The sequence below is a fragment of the Rhincodon typus genome, chromosome 6 (genome assembly GCF_021869965.1).
Source record: "Rhincodon typus isolate 14 chromosome 6, sRhiTyp1.1, whole genome shotgun sequence".
Lineage (NCBI taxonomy): Eukaryota > Metazoa > Chordata > Chondrichthyes > Orectolobiformes > Rhincodontidae > Rhincodon > Rhincodon typus.
In genome coordinates, this window is record NC_063337.1 from 61936326 (window position 1) to 61955803 (window position 19478).

The 19478-nt window shown below is 38.0% G+C and overlaps 1 protein-coding gene and 1 non-coding gene across 9 annotated transcripts in view; both read left to right on the top strand.

The window, feature by feature from the left end:
• The window catches only part of cep295 (centrosomal protein 295), a 141671-nt gene that overhangs the window by 78327 nt on the left and 43866 nt on the right, over positions 1-19478 (top strand). For all 8 annotated transcript variants that reach the window (XR_007262362.1, XM_048598511.1, XM_048598505.1 and 5 more), the window contains 5 exons: positions 1405-1469; positions 10154-10283; positions 11165-11392; positions 14883-15040; positions 15608-15788. Coding sequence is in view for 7 of the 8 variants with exons in the window: in XM_048598511.1 (XP_048454468.1) it covers positions 1405-1469; positions 10154-10283; positions 11165-11392; positions 14883-15040; positions 15608-15788 (762 nt within the window). In the remaining variant the exon portion in view is untranslated. The remainder of the gene's footprint in view (positions 1-1404; positions 1470-10153; positions 10284-11164; positions 11393-14882; positions 15041-15607; positions 15789-19478) is intronic.
• Positions 1941-2014, top strand: LOC125483429. The gene has a single exon (XR_007262377.1). It is a non-coding gene; the product is annotated as a small nucleolar RNA U2-19 (small nucleolar RNA).

The following is a 19478-nucleotide window of genomic DNA, read 5'->3' on the forward strand; positions in this document are numbered from 1 at the left end:
CTAACTCCCTACCTACACTCACCTTTCCTGGCTCCATCCCCGCCTCTTCGACCTGTTTGTTTCCTCTCCACCTATCCTCTCCTCTATCCCTCTTCTATCCGCCTCCCACTCTCTCCCTATTTATTTCAAAACCCCCTTCCCCTCCCCCTTTTCTGATGAAGGGTCTAGGCCCGAAACGTCAGCCTCTCTGCTCCTATGATGCTGCTTGGCCTGCTGTGTACATCCAGCCCTGCACCTTGTTGTCTCGGATTCTCCAGCATCTGCAGTTCCTACTATCTCTTGTTCAGAATAACCTGTTCATTGATGCTTAATTTGGATTCTATGAGAATCACTTAATTCATTACATCCTTCATTCAACCTAAACAAATGAGTCGAATAACAGAGATGAGGTGAGAAACAGTGCTCTTGACATCAAGGGAAGTGTCTAGGTCCGAAACATCAGCCTTCCTGCTCCTCTGATGCTGCTTGGCCTGCTGTGTTCATCCAGCTCTACACCTTGTTATTTCTTGACATCAAGGTCACTTTTGGTTGAGTGTGCCATCAAGGAGCATGGGTAAAACCTGGAGACAGTAGGAATTGGGAATTGGTGAGTAAGATTTGCTGGTTGGAGTCGAATCTAGCATAAAGGAAGATGGTTGTGGCTTTTGACGGTCCAACGTTTCAGTTCTCGGATATCTTTGCAGGTGTTCCTCAGGGTGGTGTCCAAGGCAAAACCATCTTTAGCTGCTTTATCACTGCCTTTCTCTCAATTATCCACTGAAAGTGGGGATGTTACCTGATGGTTGATAAGCGATAAGAGCAACCATTCATGATGCTAGATACTTTCTGCACTAAGTTAATTTCAAAGATGTATAGTTTATTTGGTTTGATATTTATTAAGTTAGTGTCTATGTTACTGCAACCCTGCAGCAGTGTAAAGAAAGTCACATTTGATTACTTAGAAAATTTCGTTCCTTGTTATCTTTTTGAGTATATATTTCATGAAAATTAATGTTTTATAGAAGCATTATATTCTGACAATTCAGTCTTTGGTTATCCTAAAACTATTTTTTAAGGCTAGTTTTGAAGTTAGTTACAGACATCTTTGGTACATCTGTGCTTCATATCCAAGAAGCTAATTTTAAAACTTGTTAAAAGAAACAGCAAAGCAAGAGGAATAAGTGACTGAAAGTCATAACATTAATAACCCTGAGGCAAAATTTGAGGTTGAAAATAATTTTCATTTCCAAAAGAGTAAGAACTCAGTTAGTTCTATTTTGATAAGATTTTGACCTTTGGAATGGGAAATCCATATGGATAAGTTTATGATAGATGAAATGATGTATGAATCTAGAGGAAGAATGAATTCCAGACTGAAGAGATTTGTATCACTTGATCTGATTGTTCCTACTTACCTAAAATTAGGTCTCACTCATGTTGAAAGCACTACGCTTGAGTTTGCTGGCCCAACATGTCGTGCAGCTAGTAAGGCAAGTAATAATTTTATTATAAATGTCAGCATTATTGTAAATCATCAGTGTTCATTCTGATTGATACAGCAAGCAATCAATCACTTTTCTAATATTAATACATCTGTGGTTACTGCCAAGTATATTTTTCTGTTCATTTGTGTATTTAGGAATCAGTAAGTTACTGAGGGATAGTCTAGTGAATTCTTAATTTGTAATATTTCCTCAAATTGCTTGCATCAGGATCTAATATTTTAAATATATTAGAGTTTTTTTTTCTCTAAGTTTTGGTTTCATTTTGAATCTGGTTTGTTAATCAGACCTACAGATGCTTGATTATGCCACGAATTTAAAATGTCAAGAAATTGTACATTGTTGAATCAAGGGAGAGGTAATCAAATGAAAAGGGCAGATGGCTTTGTTACACCGATTATAACCTTTCAGGTTTTAATCCATCTGAGTCTCTTCTGAGATCCACTGGTGTATTCAGTGGGTCAATGATGAAAAATAGCCAAATCTGATCATTATTTGGTTAAATAGTGAATGATTAGTGACCAGACTGGAGAAGCGTGTCTGTGTGTGTGTCTGTGTGTGTGTGTGTCTGTTTGTTTTGAAAGAAGTTATTGTGTGGATGTGCAAACAGGTATTTCTTCTGCGATTGGGTGTAACTTTTGTACTGAGCAATGATGCAAATACTTACATACTGATTTTAAAATATTTCCAGTGATGTTCACTACACTTGAACTGAGCTCAGTATTTTGTGTGTGATTCTGTGCCTGTAACTGTTTGTTTGTTTGTTTCTTTGTGTGTGCATGTAGAAATGGTTATTACTTTTCTGATATTCTAACAGTTGTTTCTGTAGAGCAATGATGCAAGAAGAAGAAACCTAGAAGATAGGAGCAAGAGTAGGCTCATTCAACTCCTCGAGCCTGCTCCCAACTCCTCGAGCCTGCTCTGCCATTCAGTATGATCATGGCTGAGCTCAATTCCCTAATCCCATCTCCCCTTGATCTCTAGCTACAAAACCTGTATCTAAAGCCTTCTTGAAAACATAATGTTTTGGACTGAATCACTTCTATAACAGTGAATTCCACGCAGGTTTACCACTGGCGAATACATTTCTCCTTATCTCAGTCCAAATAAGTTTACCCCTTGAGCTATTACCCCTAGCTCTGGAATCTGCCCCACCACCTGGAACATCTAGCCTGCCTAGACTTGTTAGTATTTTACAGGTATCTATGATATCCCTGCCTGCTCATTCTTCTAAACTCCAGTGAACGCAACCCTAACTGACTTAATTTATTCGCATACGTCAGTCCCACCAGCCCAGGAATCAATTTGGTGAACCTTCGTTGCTCTCCCTTTTAAAGCAATAATATCCTTCTTCAGATAAGGAGACCAAAATAGTGCACAATATTCTAGGTGTAGCCTCATCAATGCCCTGTATATAATTACAACGAGACATCCTTATTGCTGTATTTGAATCCTGTTGCTATGAAGACCAACATACAGTTTATCGCCTTTACTGTCTGTTGCATCTGTGTGTTTACTTTCAGCAACTGGTGCTCATGGGTACCTAGCTCTTGTTGAAAATTCCCCATGCTCAGTTTACAGCCAATTAAATAATAACCTGCCTTCCCATTTTTGCTATCAGTGGCAACCTCCCATTTATTCACATTGTATTATACTTGCCATCACCTTCCAAAACCATGACCGCTTCCATCTAGAAAAACAAAGGCAGCAGATATATGGAATAGTACCGCCTGCAAATTCCCCAGCCAACACTCATCCATCCTGACTAGGAAATATATTGCTGATCCTTCAGTGTCGCTGTGTCAATATCCTGGCATTCCTCCTGAACAGCATTATGGGTCTACCTACAGCAAATGCACTGCAGCGATTTGAGAAAGCAGCTCACTATCTTAAAGGCAACTAGTGATGAGCAATAAATACTAGCCCAACATGCTATGAATGAATAAAATATATTCACTTTGCTTTTAAATATTTTCAGTGATGTTCGCTACATGAACTGAGCTTGGTCTCCATGTGTATGGGTACCTCATTCCTAAAGTTATCAGAACTACCCATCTTGGTGGTGTTATGATCTCAGCTATTGTTATTACTGGACAAGTCAGGCTGTGATCTGGCTTGATAGAACATATTTTTTAAATGAGGTGGTCTTTCACTGAAACTCAAGCACACAGTGCAGTGGATTTGATTTTAACAAGAAACAGGAGTTTATTACACAAAGAAGGTAAAATAGCTAAGCCAAACTATTTATGTATAAAACAGCTTGAAAGATTTCAAAGCGTGTGGTAAAAATTGAATTACATCTATCCTGACGTCATGAAACTAGAGCATTCAAATACCAGAGAAAGTTCCCTTTGCTATCAAATCTATATTTTAAATACTAGTTATCACATAATTAACTAGTTCTTCAAATTAAGATCAAAAATGAAATATACTTCTTTGCGGGTTACATTGTTAGTCATCAGTAGGTTTCATCTAACTGTTTCATTCAATTCTCAGTCTTGAAAGTTTGATGGCCTGTTCTTTGATCAGTCACACAACTGAGCTGTCATTTTCTTCAAATAATCCCTCAGGCTTCTAACCCAGTACTACTTCTGGTCTGGAATTTTCAAACTAAAATCCTTGCATTGAGATGACCTACTTTCCAACTATTCTGAGTGCTTTCTCCAGACAAAACTCTTCTTGCATCTAACTTTAACCAGGATTTCTGCAAACTGAACCCTAAAAGCTTTCTAATCTTGTTCTTTTGCATAAGCAAAAGAATCAAGTCCATGACAAATTGATTTAGTTCGAGATTTCTTCTACCCAGTTGGAAAATATCCTAATGCAAACAAACTCCTATTTCACTTCCAGGTATATGCTCTCTCGTATGTTGGTTTAAAACATGAGACTGCAGAAAGGCTGACAAGTTAATCATTGAACCCCCTCTAACACAGACCAAAACCCTACCTGCCACCAATTTCACATCCAATCTGTCAAATAAATGTTAATGTAAATATTTATAGATCCCTCACCTTGCATTAAAGTAATTAAAGCTGCTGTGTACATGTTCCATTTTAATAAGCAAGCTTATTTATACTAATTTGGAATGACTTAATTACCTTTAGTGATTTAGAAAGTACTTTCAAAATAATTTTTTCTTTGATATATGTGGATGTCAATGATTTCAGCTAACTGTCTTTTTTTGGCTGCAACCTCTACATGAGAAACGTATTCCACACAAATATGAAGAAAGTAGCTTTGAAGTCAGATTCTTAGTTAATTGATAAGTAGTGAAGAAAGAGCACATTGTTTCAAAGGGTTCTATTTTTAGGTAGTGATTAGTTTATTTCTATCCCAGCATTAATTTATTTCACGTCATTCTGTGCCAGTTGAGACAAGTTGTACTGTGGTTATCACACTATTGATTCTTTCAGTTTCACAGTTATTCTAACATGATAAACAAATATTGGTCGCCACTCTCATTCTCTATCGTACTCATTTTACTTTCTTTTATTTAACTCATTGAAAACTCTGCTTGTATCTTTACTCTTCTCTGTATTTTACTGTTCCTTAGATGGATGTCTAGGAGGCAGTGTGGATCTTGCAGCTGCTCCTAGGAACACAGGCTTAGTTAAAGAATTATTATAGTTTTACAGTTTTTCCCAGTTATATTTCACTAATATAACTTTTTTTATTCAGTTGTTTCGTTAACAGTCAAACAAAAAAAAATCTTTTTTTTTTCAAACGGACTTTTTTAAAAGCGCTTTCCAGGGGCTATGGTGAATGGCTGAGTATTTTTTATTCTAAAACAAATTTAGAAGTTTAAAAAGAACTATACGCATTTTAAAAGGATTTCTTTTAACATTGCAAAAGTTTTTTGATTTGAAAAGCCCAGCAGTTTTTTTTTTAAAAGTAAGGAGTTGTGTTTTCATTTCGGGGAGTCATACACATGGTCGTTTCTACAGGAGATTTTTTTCTTCAAGGAATTTATTGAAGAGAGGTCTTTTTTTTTATTCAGTTAATCAGCTAATTGATTTTATTTAAGCTTTATATGTTTGTATGTATCTTTTAAAACTTTTTTTGACTTTAACATTATTTTCTGTAGGTCATGAGTTATTTTATATATCAGATGTTCTTGAAAGTTCCCTTTTTTTAGGCTTAATGTTATTAGGGACATACATGAGATACAGAGTAAGATGCCAAGTAGATTTAGAAAAGTTGTTACACAGCAAGATCAATCAGATAGATGGGTGACTGTCAGGAAAGGTAAGAACTTGTTTAAAAGTCTCCAGTGGCTCTTCCTGTATCAAATAGATATCCGGTTTTTGATACTGTTGAAGCCGATAGCCTTTCCAAGGAAAATGGAAGAGCGAGTCAGTTATTTTTCCTAGGAATGATTCTTATGTTAGGCAGAGTTTGATAAAATTTAATAGCATTATTGTTATAGAGGACTCTCCTGTCAAGGGAATAGACAGGAGATTCTGTGGCAGTGAGTGTAAATTTAGGACGGTATGTTGCTTTCCTGGTGCTAGGATTAACGATGTCTGTAAATGCTTCAAGCATATTGTTAAAGGGGAGATTGAGAAGCCAGAAATAATTGTACACATTGGTAGCAATGAAATTTTTAGGGATAAGACTAAGACAGTACAGTGAATTTAAGAAGTTAGGTAGAAGATTAAAAAATAGTACCTTAAATGTAGTAATCTCTGGTTTACTCCCAAACTGAAATGAGGGAAGAAACAAAAGGATAAAGGAGATAGATCAATGGCTGAGGAGCTGGTGTAAGAGGAAAGTTGAGAAACAAATATGTAGGAAGATCTCTGATATAGGTAAGCATAATAAGGTTGTAATAATGGGGGATTTTAATTTTCCAAACATTGACTGAGGCTACCATAGTGTTACATTACAGTTTTTTAAGGCAAATTTTAATGGTATGAAACAAGAGCTTTCAAAAGTTGATTGGAGTAGCCTGTTCGCAGGTAAAAGGATGTCTGACAAATGGGAGGCTTCCAAAAGCGTGATGATGAGAGTTCAGAGGCATTAGAGTGAAGGGTAAGACTGGTAAGATTATGGAACAGTGGTGAGTAAATGTATTGAGGTTCTAGTCAAGAATAAGAGAATCTTATTTTAGATATAGATAACTTGGTTCAGTTGAATCTCTTAATCAATATAAACAGTGTAGAGGCATTCTTGACAGAGAAATCAGAAAGGCAAAGTGGGAATTTGAGATAGCATTGGCAGATATGTTTAAGGATAATCCAGAGAGATTCTACAAATACGTTAAAAGCAAGAGGATAAATAGAGAGAGGATAGGGCTCCCTAAAGATCAAGGAGGTCGTCTTTGTGTTGAACCCCAGGAGATGGGAGAGATACTAAATGGATATTTCGCGTCAGTTTTTACTGTGGAGAAAGAAATGGAGTCTAGTGAATGCAGAGAAATAAATTTTGATGTTTTAAAAACAGTCCTCCATTACAGAAGAGCAAGTTCGGAGGCCTTTGAGAATATAAAGGCTTGATAAATCTCTGGAACCTGATGTAATGTATTCCAGAACGTTGTGGGATGTAAGGGAGGAAAATGCGAGACCCCTTGCAGAAATATTTGCATCATCTATAACTGAGTGAGGTGCCTGATGACTGGAGGGTGGCTTATGTTGTACCTTTTGATTAGGAAAGGTTGCAAAGAGAAACCAGGGAACTATAGACCTGTGAGTCTGACTTCACTTGTGGGTAAATTGTTGGAGGTGATCTAAAGGTAGGATTTATGGACATTGAGAAGCAAAAGTTGATTTAGGGATAGTAAGCATGGTTTTGTGTGAGGAAAATCATGTCTCACAAACTTGAATGAGTTTTTTTTTGAGGAAGTTACCAAAAAGTATGAGGGCAGAGCAGTAGATGTTTCTTTGGATTTTAGTAGAGCCTTTGACAAGCTTCCGCGTGGTAGACTAGTAAAGTTAGATTATATGGGATTCAGGGTGAGCTTGCCAATTGGATACATAATTGGCTCAACAGCAGGAGACACAGTGCTGGTGGAAGGTTGCTTTTCAGACTGGAGGCCTGTCACGAGCGGTGTTCTGCAGCGATCGGTTTTGGCCCACTTTCATTTGTCATTTATATAAGCGATTTAGATGAGAACATAGAAGGCACAGTTAGTAAGTTTGTGAATGATAGCAAAATTGGTGGCATATTAGACAGTGAAAAAGGTTTTCTAAGATTACAAAAGGATCTTGATTGATTGGGTCAATGAGCTGAAAAATGGCAGATGGAGTTCAATCTGGAAAAGGTAGAGTTTATACAATTAATGGTAGGGCCTTGGATAGTGTTGTAGAACAAGGAAACTTGGGGGTGCAAGTACATAATTATTTGAAGTTTGCGTCACATACGGGTAGGGTGGTTAGAAAAATGTTTGGCATGCTTGCCTTCATTGCTCAGTCCTTTGAGTATAGGAGTTTGGAAGTCATGTTGAGGTTGTACAGGACATTGGTGAGGCTTCTTCTGGAATACTGTGTCCCATTCTGGTAGCCCAGAAGCTGGAGAGGGTTCAGAAGAGATTTACCAAGATATTGCTGGGTATGGGAGGTTTGAGTTATAAAGAAAGGCTGGATAAGCTGGGACGCTTTTCACTGGAGCGGCAGAGATTGAGAGGTGACTTGATAGAAGTTTACAAAATAATGAGAGGTATAGATAGGGTTAATGGTAGTTGTCTTTTCCGTAGGATGGGGCATTTCAAGACTACGGGCACATTTTTAAGGTGAGAGGAGAGAGATTTATAAAAGACGGGCAATTTTTTTATGCTGAGCGTGGTTCGCGTGTGTAATAAACTTCCTGAGGAAGTAGTGGATGTGGGTACAATTACAATGTTTAAAAGACGTTTGAATAAATATATGAATAGGAAAGGTTTGGAGGGATATGGGCCAGGAGCAGGTCGGTGGGACTCGTTTAGCCTGGGACTATGGCCTGGACTGCTTCGACCAAATGTTGTGTTTCTATGCTGTATGGCTCTATTGACTCTGTGCTTGCTGCTCATGGTCAAGCGGTGCCTTGATTTTTAAAAAATCCTCATGTTCGTTTTCAAAATCAAACAAGCCCATGTTCCCCCTCTCTTTTTACCTTCCCTATCCCAATAATATCCAAGCTATCTGTGATGCTCTAATTCTGGCCTCTTGTGCATCTTGATTTTAATTTCTTTATCATTAGTAGCTGTCCCTTCAGAGCCTAGGGTCTGAGTAACGTAGGTATCTTTGCTGGCCTCTCCTCTGCATTTGTTTCCTCCTTTAAAACAATCCTTAAACTCTAAACCTGTGTCCTAACCTCAGCTGACTTAATATCAGTATTTTGTTCTTTGCACTTGTGAAGCACACTGGAATAGTTCATTATCTTAAATGCACTATCCAGATATAAGTTGTTTTTAGGAACAGTCAAGTAGGAAAGGTCTTCAAACTCTGTTGACTTTTAAATGCTGAGTAACACTTAGCCCTTAAAGTATATTTCATTTAAAAATGAATTAATGATTTAATGTCTAGTATTTGAATTTAATTATGTAAGTATACTTAAGTCAGTAATACCAAAATATTCAGCTTGATCTTCACATTTAAACACCACTTTTTTGCAATATTATTATTGTTGAGATGACCATAAAATGCAACATTTTGATATTTGTCACTTGATAATAACAGTTCAGTAATTTAACTGCTTTGGTTATTTGGATTTTAGAGATGCACGATACTGAAAGAAACAGCATTTTTGAGAGGTTAATTAATGTAATAAAGCCCACATTAGCCAACAAATGTAAAGAAAATTTCTCCAAGCTGTAGAATTAACTTCAATAAAGTTTAAGTTTGCTGCCAATTAAATACAGTTCAGAGTTAAATTGAGATGTTTCTAGTATCATAGTTTTTAATCTAATTCTGACTATTAAATGGCCTTTTAAAATTTATTCATAAAAATGGATAAGTATGAATGAATTGCTGTCTGCAATTTTAACTGGGCCCTAGAAGGCCTTGAAACTTGGTATTAAATGTACCCGAATAGAGAGATTTCACTGATTTTTAATATGTGAGAAAGGTTGAAAATAAGTACCTTTTACTCACTGTACTTTCTATCTCATTTTTGATGAGAGCATTGGGGATGGCAAAAGTCCATTTGGCAACTGTCAAAATGTTTATTCTCTTGATCAATATGCTAAGATTTGTTTCTCCTTTTTACGTAAACTTCTGAGTCTTCTTTCCTTATATTAAATTAGCTACAGCGTTCTGCTGATTTGATCTCTCTTCCTAAACTACCCATTAACTGTGGGAAGAGCCTAATTGCATCCTAGAGCAATGCTACTCTCTGTAGTAACCAAGGACCATCCAATGCATTTAGAAAATATACCACCATGTCTATTGTAAGAATCTTTCTGTTGTAGCACTATTCTAGGTCGGTCTCCTGACTTGTCCCATTGCAGTTCTAAGATGTACAATGGTAATCTCTTTAATTTTTCTTTGAGAGGTGGAACAAATATATGGAATGTGACCTCCCTCAGGCTGTTTCAACATTTTTCATGCTGATGTTCAGCATTTTTTTTTTCACTTGAATTTTATGGCTGAGGAATAGTTGGAAAATAAAATTTGTTATTTACCTTCTTTAAATGCTTTATGCTTTAGATTCTGTTGTTAAATTTCACTTTTTATACATAAAATCTTTATATGCTACAGGTATTATTTCCTTATTCTTGCTCTGGTGATATTCAAAAAACTTCCGAGGAAGGTCAACTATCTTCCACCACGCTATCCACTGGGAGTTTAACTTCAAGTGATCCAACAGATATTGGTCCTCTCAGTCCAGGTTTGCAGTTTCATTTCCACATATTCTACTATCTGTTGAAACTTCTGTGATGCAGCATATTTTGACACCCCAAGTGTTGTATAAATGCACATTGTTGTGCAAAACAATTTTATATCTATATTCGGTATTCGATTCTGCATGATTAAACATAAATTTTGCATTACTAAGGGATGAATGAGCATTATTTAACACGCATTTGCATCCCCAACTGTTGCTTTTGTAGTACTGTGTACCGTAAGATATAGGAGTAGAATGAAGCCAATTCCACTGCCATTCGATTATGGCTGATATATTCCTCAAACCCATTCTGCCTTCTCCCATAACTCTTGATCTCCTTACTAATCAAGAACCTATCTGCCTCTGCCTTAAACGCACTCAATGACTTGGCCTCCACAGTCTTCTGTGGCAATGGATTCCACAAATTCACCAACAGCTGGCTGAAGAAGTTCCTTATCATCCCAGTTCTAAAAGGTCATCCCTTCACTCTGAGGCCGTACCCTCGGGTCCTAGTCTCCTACTAGTGGAAACATCATTTCCATATTCACTCTACTCAGGTCTGTCAGAATTCTTCAATCAGAAAGTTTCAATCAGAACCTTCCTCATTCTTCTAAACTCCATTGAGTATAGACACGGAGTCCTCAACCAGTCCTTGTATGACAAACGTTTCATCTCTGGGATTGTTTTTGTAAACCTTTTTTGGATCTCCTCCAAACCTAGCGCATCCTTCCTTAGATGCAGGGCCCAAAACTGCTCACTATTCCAATGCAGTCTATCCAGAGATTCATAGTCTAAGAAGTACATCTCTACTCTTGTTTGTTGTATCTTCTGTATTCTATGATTAGTGTAGTTCTTATTCAGTTTGATTTATTTTTATCTAATAGGTGATCATTCCTCCACTGCTCATGATATCATGCCTGGACAGTCAACTCCTCCCTCGACTTCTTCACCTTCACTCTCTGTGAACAAGGACACAGCTGAAAATCAAGACATTGAGCATTGTGGTCCCAGTTTAGAAGAATGCATTCCAACAGGAAGAAAAATTCAGCAGGTAGTAGAGAAGTATACTAGAAACCTAAACCAATTGATTAATTCAAGTGGAAAGAATCAGGGTAAGTAATTTTGTGTTTAATACTGTTCATTAGGAAAACAAAATTTAAGAAAATATAATTTAACCCAATGTTTATATTTAAATGTTCCATCATTGTATTTTCTTTAAATGCCTGTACTTCGATGTGTCTATTATCCCATTTGGAAAATTATTCTAAGGGTTTTATAATATTCTATATTAATTTGGAGGTTGTGCTGTTTTTAACCTGTACTATGAAGAAGCTGATTTCACTGCGTGCGTACGTGCGTGTGTGTGTATAATATATGTGTTTTATACACACAGGTAAGTTTATCCGGTTTTCTGGTTTATTTCTTTTGCACAAGCAATCAGTTTTGTTGCTGTAGCCTATGTCCTATCTGATGTGCATGATTCTTGTTGTGATGCAGTAACCAGAATAGAGTGCTGCATTGCAAATTAATCTGGCTGTTGCATTGTTCATCCAGAATGAACTGCAAAGACCTCCCTGGTTATGATTTTAGATATACAATTCAGCATTTTCGTGTTTTGTCACTGCTGATGATTAAATTGTTAAGTATTTCATAGCTCCCAGATCTAATATACACATTTCTCTGTAATACATTGTCATTTTGCCCACTGCAGTAACTATCTTGATCATTCTGTTCACTTGTCTGTTTCAATCCCATTTGCCTTCTCGTGGATATTGCACTATTGTCTTGTTACACTTCGAACAAGTTGCAGAACAAAATAGTCCAGATGTTATGATGGGGCGATAATCCTTGCAGCAGCATAGACTGGGATTGCACCTTGGGACCTTGTGGGATTTCCAAAATGGCTGACTCAGGGAAATGTCCTGGAACTTGAAAATTCTGCTAGGCAATTCCGCTGTGCCTAAAACTCTCAATCTGAAGGTTCAGAGTCAGTTGAACGTAATAATTAACTGAGTGTTAGGACACTCAGACAGACAAATGAACCAAATTAGCCTTTTTGCTCCTCTTAGCAACACAGTAAAATTAAAACTTTCAAGGATCCTCAAAATTGACAGCTAGTGGTTCTTGACCAATTCCAGACACTGGTTTGTATCTTAAAACAAAAGACTTCACAATTTAAACAATAGAGTAGCTTTAGCAGAGGAAATTTTAAACAACCACGTCTGTGCTTTAAATGCAAAACTTTTGTTTTCAGCCCCATTCACACAAAAGACCGACAAACAGACAGACAATGGCTAAATAAAAGAAAACTTTAAAAGCTGACCTGATTCGCATGCTAACACAATGGTTAACCCTGCTGCCACGCAGCACCAAGGACCTGAGTTCTACTTCAACCTTGGGAGTCAGTGACTGTGTCTGTGTCTTGAGTTTGCACATTCTGTGTGGGTCTCTTCTGGGTGTTCCAGTTTCCTCCCAGGTTCTAAAGATGTGCAGGTTAGGTAGATTGGCTATGCTAAATTGTCTGTTAGTGTCCAGGAATGTGTAGGTTAGGTGGATCTTCGTAAATGTGGGGTTATGCAGGTAGGGTGGGATGCTCTTCAGAGGGCCAGCGCAGACTTGATGAGCTACATGGCTTCTTTCTTCTCTGGAGGGATTTTATGATTCTAGTTAAGTGACTTTCGCAATGCATTGTTTCACTGGCATTGATTATTGTTTCTTGATTGATTGATTTTTCTGAAGATATCGATTTGGACCACCATTTCAGTTCATTCAGATAAAGGATACCTTTTTTATTCTGAGCTTCCAAGTTTTGCAGGAGGTTAGGCAGGGAGCTTCCAAATCTTCACGCTGTGGCACCAACAGCCACATATGTCTTCACAGAAAACAGTCCAATTCCGAATGACCACTCCCTGACAGATAGCGTCCTCCACAAGGTCCCAGTTAACATTCAACATCTGCTTGAGGATAGATCTTTTCCAGACTTTCTGGAATCAATTCCCAGGTACAGCCTTCATTAGTAGCCACCTTCAGTTATGTGACGGTGCATTTGCAGAAATCTTTATCAGGAACAAACCTGCAATTAACTTTCACACCTCACGAACAATCAAAAATTGTTTGGTCTGTTTTGCTTTTAGTTCAAGCTGTTACCCACAGTCCAAAAGTTATCTTTCACACACAGTTCCCAGTTCACTGCTCCAAACCAAAATGATGAAATCAGTGAGGGTTTTAGCACAAATTTTAGAAGGTTAAAAACCTATTTGTAATTCTTAAATAATCATTAAACTGAATACCCCTCTTCCCCCCCCACCCCAAACTCACCACTGACCTCTGCATCCCCCAGTTAGTGCAGCACCAACACCTGACCCAACTCTCCTACCTACCCTAAGCACTCTCACACTTAGGAGAGGATGGGAAAATTGTGCTACCTGTCCTGCTTCCTTCCTAGGCATTCTTGCTCCCAAAAAAATGCACAACCAATCTGGTAGCCTTAACCTGTCGTGGCAGTGTGCACCAACACCTGTGTGGTTTTGCAAGTATCTGTCGGGAAGTTAAACTTTTAAAATACTGTACTCATTGGTGTAAAAGAAGGCATGATTTTAACAACAATCTTCTCCATTGCCGGATTCGAAAACTCTTGGCCTGCTTTACAACAAAATGCCCATGTATGGGAAATATGACTGTAGAAATCATCAAAAAAGCAGAGGATATTTTTTAAGTTCAAATAGGGTTTCTGACCCTGATTGGAGTTTCTCAATCAAAATTGTCAACGTTGAAATCTTAACAGCAGGAATCATTCGTTGTTTGCAGTTTTGGAATCATTATACATATTTGTTGTAAGATGCAAGTGTAGAGTATTTTAATTTTGTTATGATTGCTGCAATGAACTGCATTTGCACTATCCAAAATCAAGGTGCTTAGGCCCTGAAAACAAGAAGAACAACAGCTAGAATAAAACAACTGTGTATGCTGGAGGTCTGAACTCTGCTATAACTTAATGCCCAAGTACATTAACGAGAGATTACATTATTCACCCCCCACCCAACCTTTCCTCCTCCTCTCATATCTTTTCCACCCCTCTTCCAGTATGCTCAGGACAGAATGATTTGATTTATTTATTGTCACATGTATCCTGTTACAAAAATGCAGTGAAAAGTGTTGTATAGTGTCGCTACTCTCCAGTGCCATCTTAACACAGAAAAATAAATCAAAACATAGAAAAAATAAAGAAAGTGTCCAACTTTACAGACCTTCTTGTTAAGTGCTCCATTCTGGGTCATGGGTGTGGTGGTCAAAAATGAGTCTCCTTTACACTGCTGCCATTGGAATGAAAGTTGCTACTGTTTGGCGCCATCTTGTTTCCACTGACACCCTCACTATGGAGTCTTTGCTGGAACTTGTGAATGCAGACAACAATAAGAGAAACTTTGTTAATCTTTTCTAGATTATCTACTCAAGGAAACCTTGTTAGTGAATACTACAATGCTCATGTTCACAGCAAGATTTTTTTTTGTTCATTTTCTTCAGTTCTGACATGGAATTAAAAAGTCATGGAGTCGTATTCCAGTTCTATATGAGCTTAATTTCCCAATTTTTTTTTTCTAGACCCTGCAACTGTTCATAATACTTCAACCCAAGGAGTCCCTAATTTCCATGTCAAGCTACAGTCTTCCCAACCAGATTCGGATCTAGAATTGCAACCTTTGGAGACCAGACCTGATTTTGGTGTTTCAAGTACTTCATTGTCTTCTACTTCTAACAAGGTGCTAAGATTTGATTGTAATGCTAAGCCACTGATCTTTTATGTATGCTAGAACAACTTTGTTTCTGAATACAACAATGGCTGTAGCGGTGCTGCTTCTTCCCCTCATCCTGAACCGGAAACATTGATCCATTCTTCTGCCAACTTGCATGTTTTTCAAATTCTCTTGTTCCTTGCCTGGATCATAACATCTCCTTGATTTCTCTGTCTCGGTATTTACATTTGTGACTATTTTTCATAATTCATTTACGTTTTGAAGTTTATGTTCTTTATAATCATGGGCCATTAAGAATGCACAGTATTTCAACTTAGAATATTTTAAAACTTTTATTTTAAAACTCATCAGTTTCCTAACGTGTGCAAAAGTGTTAAATCCAAATGATTGCCTGCAAGATAGTATTGTCTCTTAACTTTTATCTTCTAAGGTTTCATGATTATGATTGTCTGGAGAATTCTTGGTGTGGCTTCTTTTATTCAAGGAGTTTAGAGGCCAGATATTCTTTCCTTCAAAATGTCAAACAGCAATTTTTGGGGAAACTGAGGCAGCATTACTTTTAAACTGTTACAGAATTCAAATGTCCTTGATACTGATAGCAACACACACAATCAACATTCAAATCCAGGCATCAATCAAGTCCAGGCACCAATCAAGTCCTTCACCGACAGTATTGAATCCACTCCTGACCATGGAAGTGGAGTTTGCAATACAAGTCAAAGGAACAAGTACATTCAGCAGGATTATGATTTTGGTGAGTGTCTGTCTGAAAAAGAGAAAATTCACCAATTCCTCCCACTGCAGTATTAATGTGTCTGAATGTGCCCTTGAATACTCTTGTGTAAAGTGTTTTGAAAAATGTTATATCATTGACAAAATGTTTTACGTAAAACTTTGTTTTCCATAATTCTGTAGAAGGTAAAAACAAAGGATGTACGCACATATATAAAATAGAAGTGACCAGATGCATGGAAGTTAGGAATAACAAGAGTCAGAAAACACTGGTGGTAGTAGGTAATAGGCCACCTGATAATGGTTATAATGTTGGACAAATGACTAGGAGAGAAATTTATTGGAGCTTGGAAGAAAAGTTTGTAAAAGATGTTATACTTACGAGGGTGTTTGACCTTCATAAGGACAATTGAATTGACATGAGTGCTCCAAAAGATGAGTTTTTTGGAATGTTTTTGTGACACTTTTTTGGAGCCCCAAGAACATAGAACTAAGAGCAAGAGTGGGTTATTCAGCCCTTCTAGTGAGTTCTGGCATTTGTTTTGATCGTGGTTGATCTATGCCTAAAGTCCATTTTCCCAATCTCCATAATCTTCAACCCTTTACTAATTAAAAGTCTGTCTATCCCCCTTCTAAATTTTATTCATTGTCCCACCATCCATCACACTCGGGTACTGAATTCTATAAGTTCACAACCCTTTGAGACAAGTAATTTCTCCTGATCTCTGTTTTAATTCCGAGCCCTCTGGCTGTTTCTTGTCAACTTCCTTTCCCCCTCGATTTGACAGCAAAGTTCCCATTAATCCCTACCCAACAGTAATTATACAACGAGTATGTCATGAAGCGGAGTAGGGCCTCTGAGCCTGGTGCCACACTTTTTTCTTTTTGTTTCTTTTCCTTTTTTTCCCCTCCCTTTTCTCTTATTTTCTTTTATATCTTGCGTCTTGTTGAAGAGCCCAGTTGTGACAGCGGCCAATAGGCCCATTGTGGACTTGTTGCTGTTGGCATCTCTGCAAGGTGGCGGTGGTGTAGGCTTGTCCACTCCATCCGCTCTGCTTCCATTTCTTTTTTCCCCTTTCCTCGTATATCTTTTCCTTTCTTCACTTAACTTTTTTTAGCTTTTCTCCTGCTAACTTCTGAAGAAAGGCAGCAATATCAGGCTCATTGAATTTGCAGTCATCTAGATGTCCAGTGCAGGGCAGCGGCTAGGTACCTGACCTGGGACACTTGGTGAGTTCTTGCAGCCCGGTGCGCCGACTGAAGGTGAGGCTGAGGCCTGGTGCAAACGGCACCTGGATCAGGGCTTTGGAGATCCAGGATCCAGCGCGGCGATGGAGGTTCTCCTGATATGTACAGCAACGATGAGAGCAGGGGAGATCGAGTCCTTTAAGGAAGTGTGGTCCCAGCATGGTTAAGCAATTAAAGACTGCAATGGTTGAACTTTATAGCTTTATTTCTTTATTTTTTGACTTTGCACTAAGAAGGACTGTAACGTTTAACTATTAACTTTTTTTTAACGCTATGCTAAGAGTGACTGCCATGTTTAACTTTCAACTTTGTTCCTTATTCCTTTCTTTCTTGTTCTTAAGTTTTCGTATCTAGGCACATGTACCTAAGATGGTGCCATATGTAACGACATTGCAAACTTCTCACTGTTCTTCTGTACTTCTATACTTGAGTACACGTGACAGTAAAGTCTAAATCTAAATCCACCACCCATATCCTAAATTTATGGCCTCTCATTCTAGATTTCCCACATGAGTAACCATCTGTTCCATGTCTACTTTGTCATTCCTCTGTAGTATTTTGTATAGCTCTATTAGATCTCCTCTCATTTCTAAACTCCAGTGTATAGGCCTAAAATGCTCAAACTCTCTTCATAGACCAACCCTCAGCTCTGAAATGCATCTAGTGAATTGTCTCAGAGCTGCCTGCAATACAAGTACATCCCTCGAGTAAGGGACCAAAATTGTACGCAATACTCCAGGTGTGATCTAACTAATACTTTGGACATAACACAGTGACATTTCGCTTTTTTTTTCAACTCTTTTTTTTTTTCCTTCAATAAATGCGAGAATTCCACTTGCTGCCCCACCCCCCCGCCTTCCCCTGTTACTGTCATTTGCAAATTTGGCTATAGTACGTACTGTCCCAGTATCCAAGTCATTAAAATAAATTGTAAATGGTTGGAACCTCAAGAACTGACCCCTGTGGCACCCCACCTGCCAACCAGAAAAAGACCCATTTATCCCATCTCTGCTTTCTGTGGGTCAGCCAATTCTCTATCCAAGCTAATAAATTATTCTCAACATTCAATGATCTTACCTTGTATATTAGCTTTTTGCACTGCATCTTATCAAATGCCTTCTGGAAGTCCAGAAATACTACATCTATAGGATCCACATTACTCATGTTGCTTCGTAGATCTTCAACGCCAGCAAAATAATCAAACAAGATATACCCATCATAAAACCATGTTGACTCTGATGGATTGTACTTTGATTTTCCAACTGTCCTGTTACAATCCATTATCAATGAATTAATAACAATTTCCCAACAACATGTTAAACTAACTGGTCTGTAGTTTCCTACTTTCTGCCTTTTTCTGCTCTTCTCCCCCACCTCGATCCCGAACCATTTTGAATAAGGATGTTATATTTAGCATTTTTCCAAGACATCGGAAGCTTTTCTGCACCGATAGGTCGCCTTTCTAGCCTCTATACGGTCCATTTCCCTCTCTTCCCTGCCTATTTGCATATCTGTCAAAAGGCGTCTTAAATGTTGCTATTGTATCTGCTTCTACCACCTCATCTGGCAGTGCATTCTTGTTTTTAAAAAAAAAAACACTTAGCTCTCACATCCTGTTTAAATCTTGCCCCTTATACCTTAAACCTATGTCCCATATTATAATAGACAACTCTACCCTGTAGAAAAAAATCTGGTACTTCATTCTAGCCATGCCTCTCCTAATTTTGTAAACTTTTATCAGGTCATTCCTCATCCTTTGTTCAAATGAAAACAAACCCAGTTTGACCAGTGTCTCCTTTCATAAGTAATATCCTCCAAATTAAGCAATATCCTAATAAACTTTCTGTACCTTCTCCAAAGCATCCACATCCTTCTGGTAGTGTGGCAATCAGAACTGTATACAAATGTGGCCTAACTAAAGTTCTATACAGCTGCTGCATGACTTGCCAATTTTTGTACTCTGTGCCCTGATGAAGTAATTATGACATACGCATTCTTGATTACCTTATCCACTTGTGTTGCCACTTTTTAGAAAGTGGATCTGAATGACTAGATCCCTCTGTATGTTAATGCGTCTAAGGTTTCTGCCATTTACTATATATTTCCCTCCTGCGTTAGACTTTCCAAATGCACCATTTTGCATTTGCCCAGATTCCATTCAATCTGCCATTTCTCCACCCAAGTCTCTGGCCAGTCTGTATCCTGCTGTATTCTCTGCAAATCCTCAAGTGTCCATAGCTCCCCAATTTTTGAGTCATCCGAAAAGTTACTCATCACACCATTATATTCCCTTCCAAATAATTTTTATACATCCATAATAAACAAGAGGGGCCCCAGCACTACTGGTCACAGATTTCCAGTCAGAAAAGCACCCTTCCACCATTTACGTGGAACAATCCCTCTTCCGTACCTACACCGGCCCTAAACCCCACCTCTTCCTCCGTTACATTGATGACTGTATCGG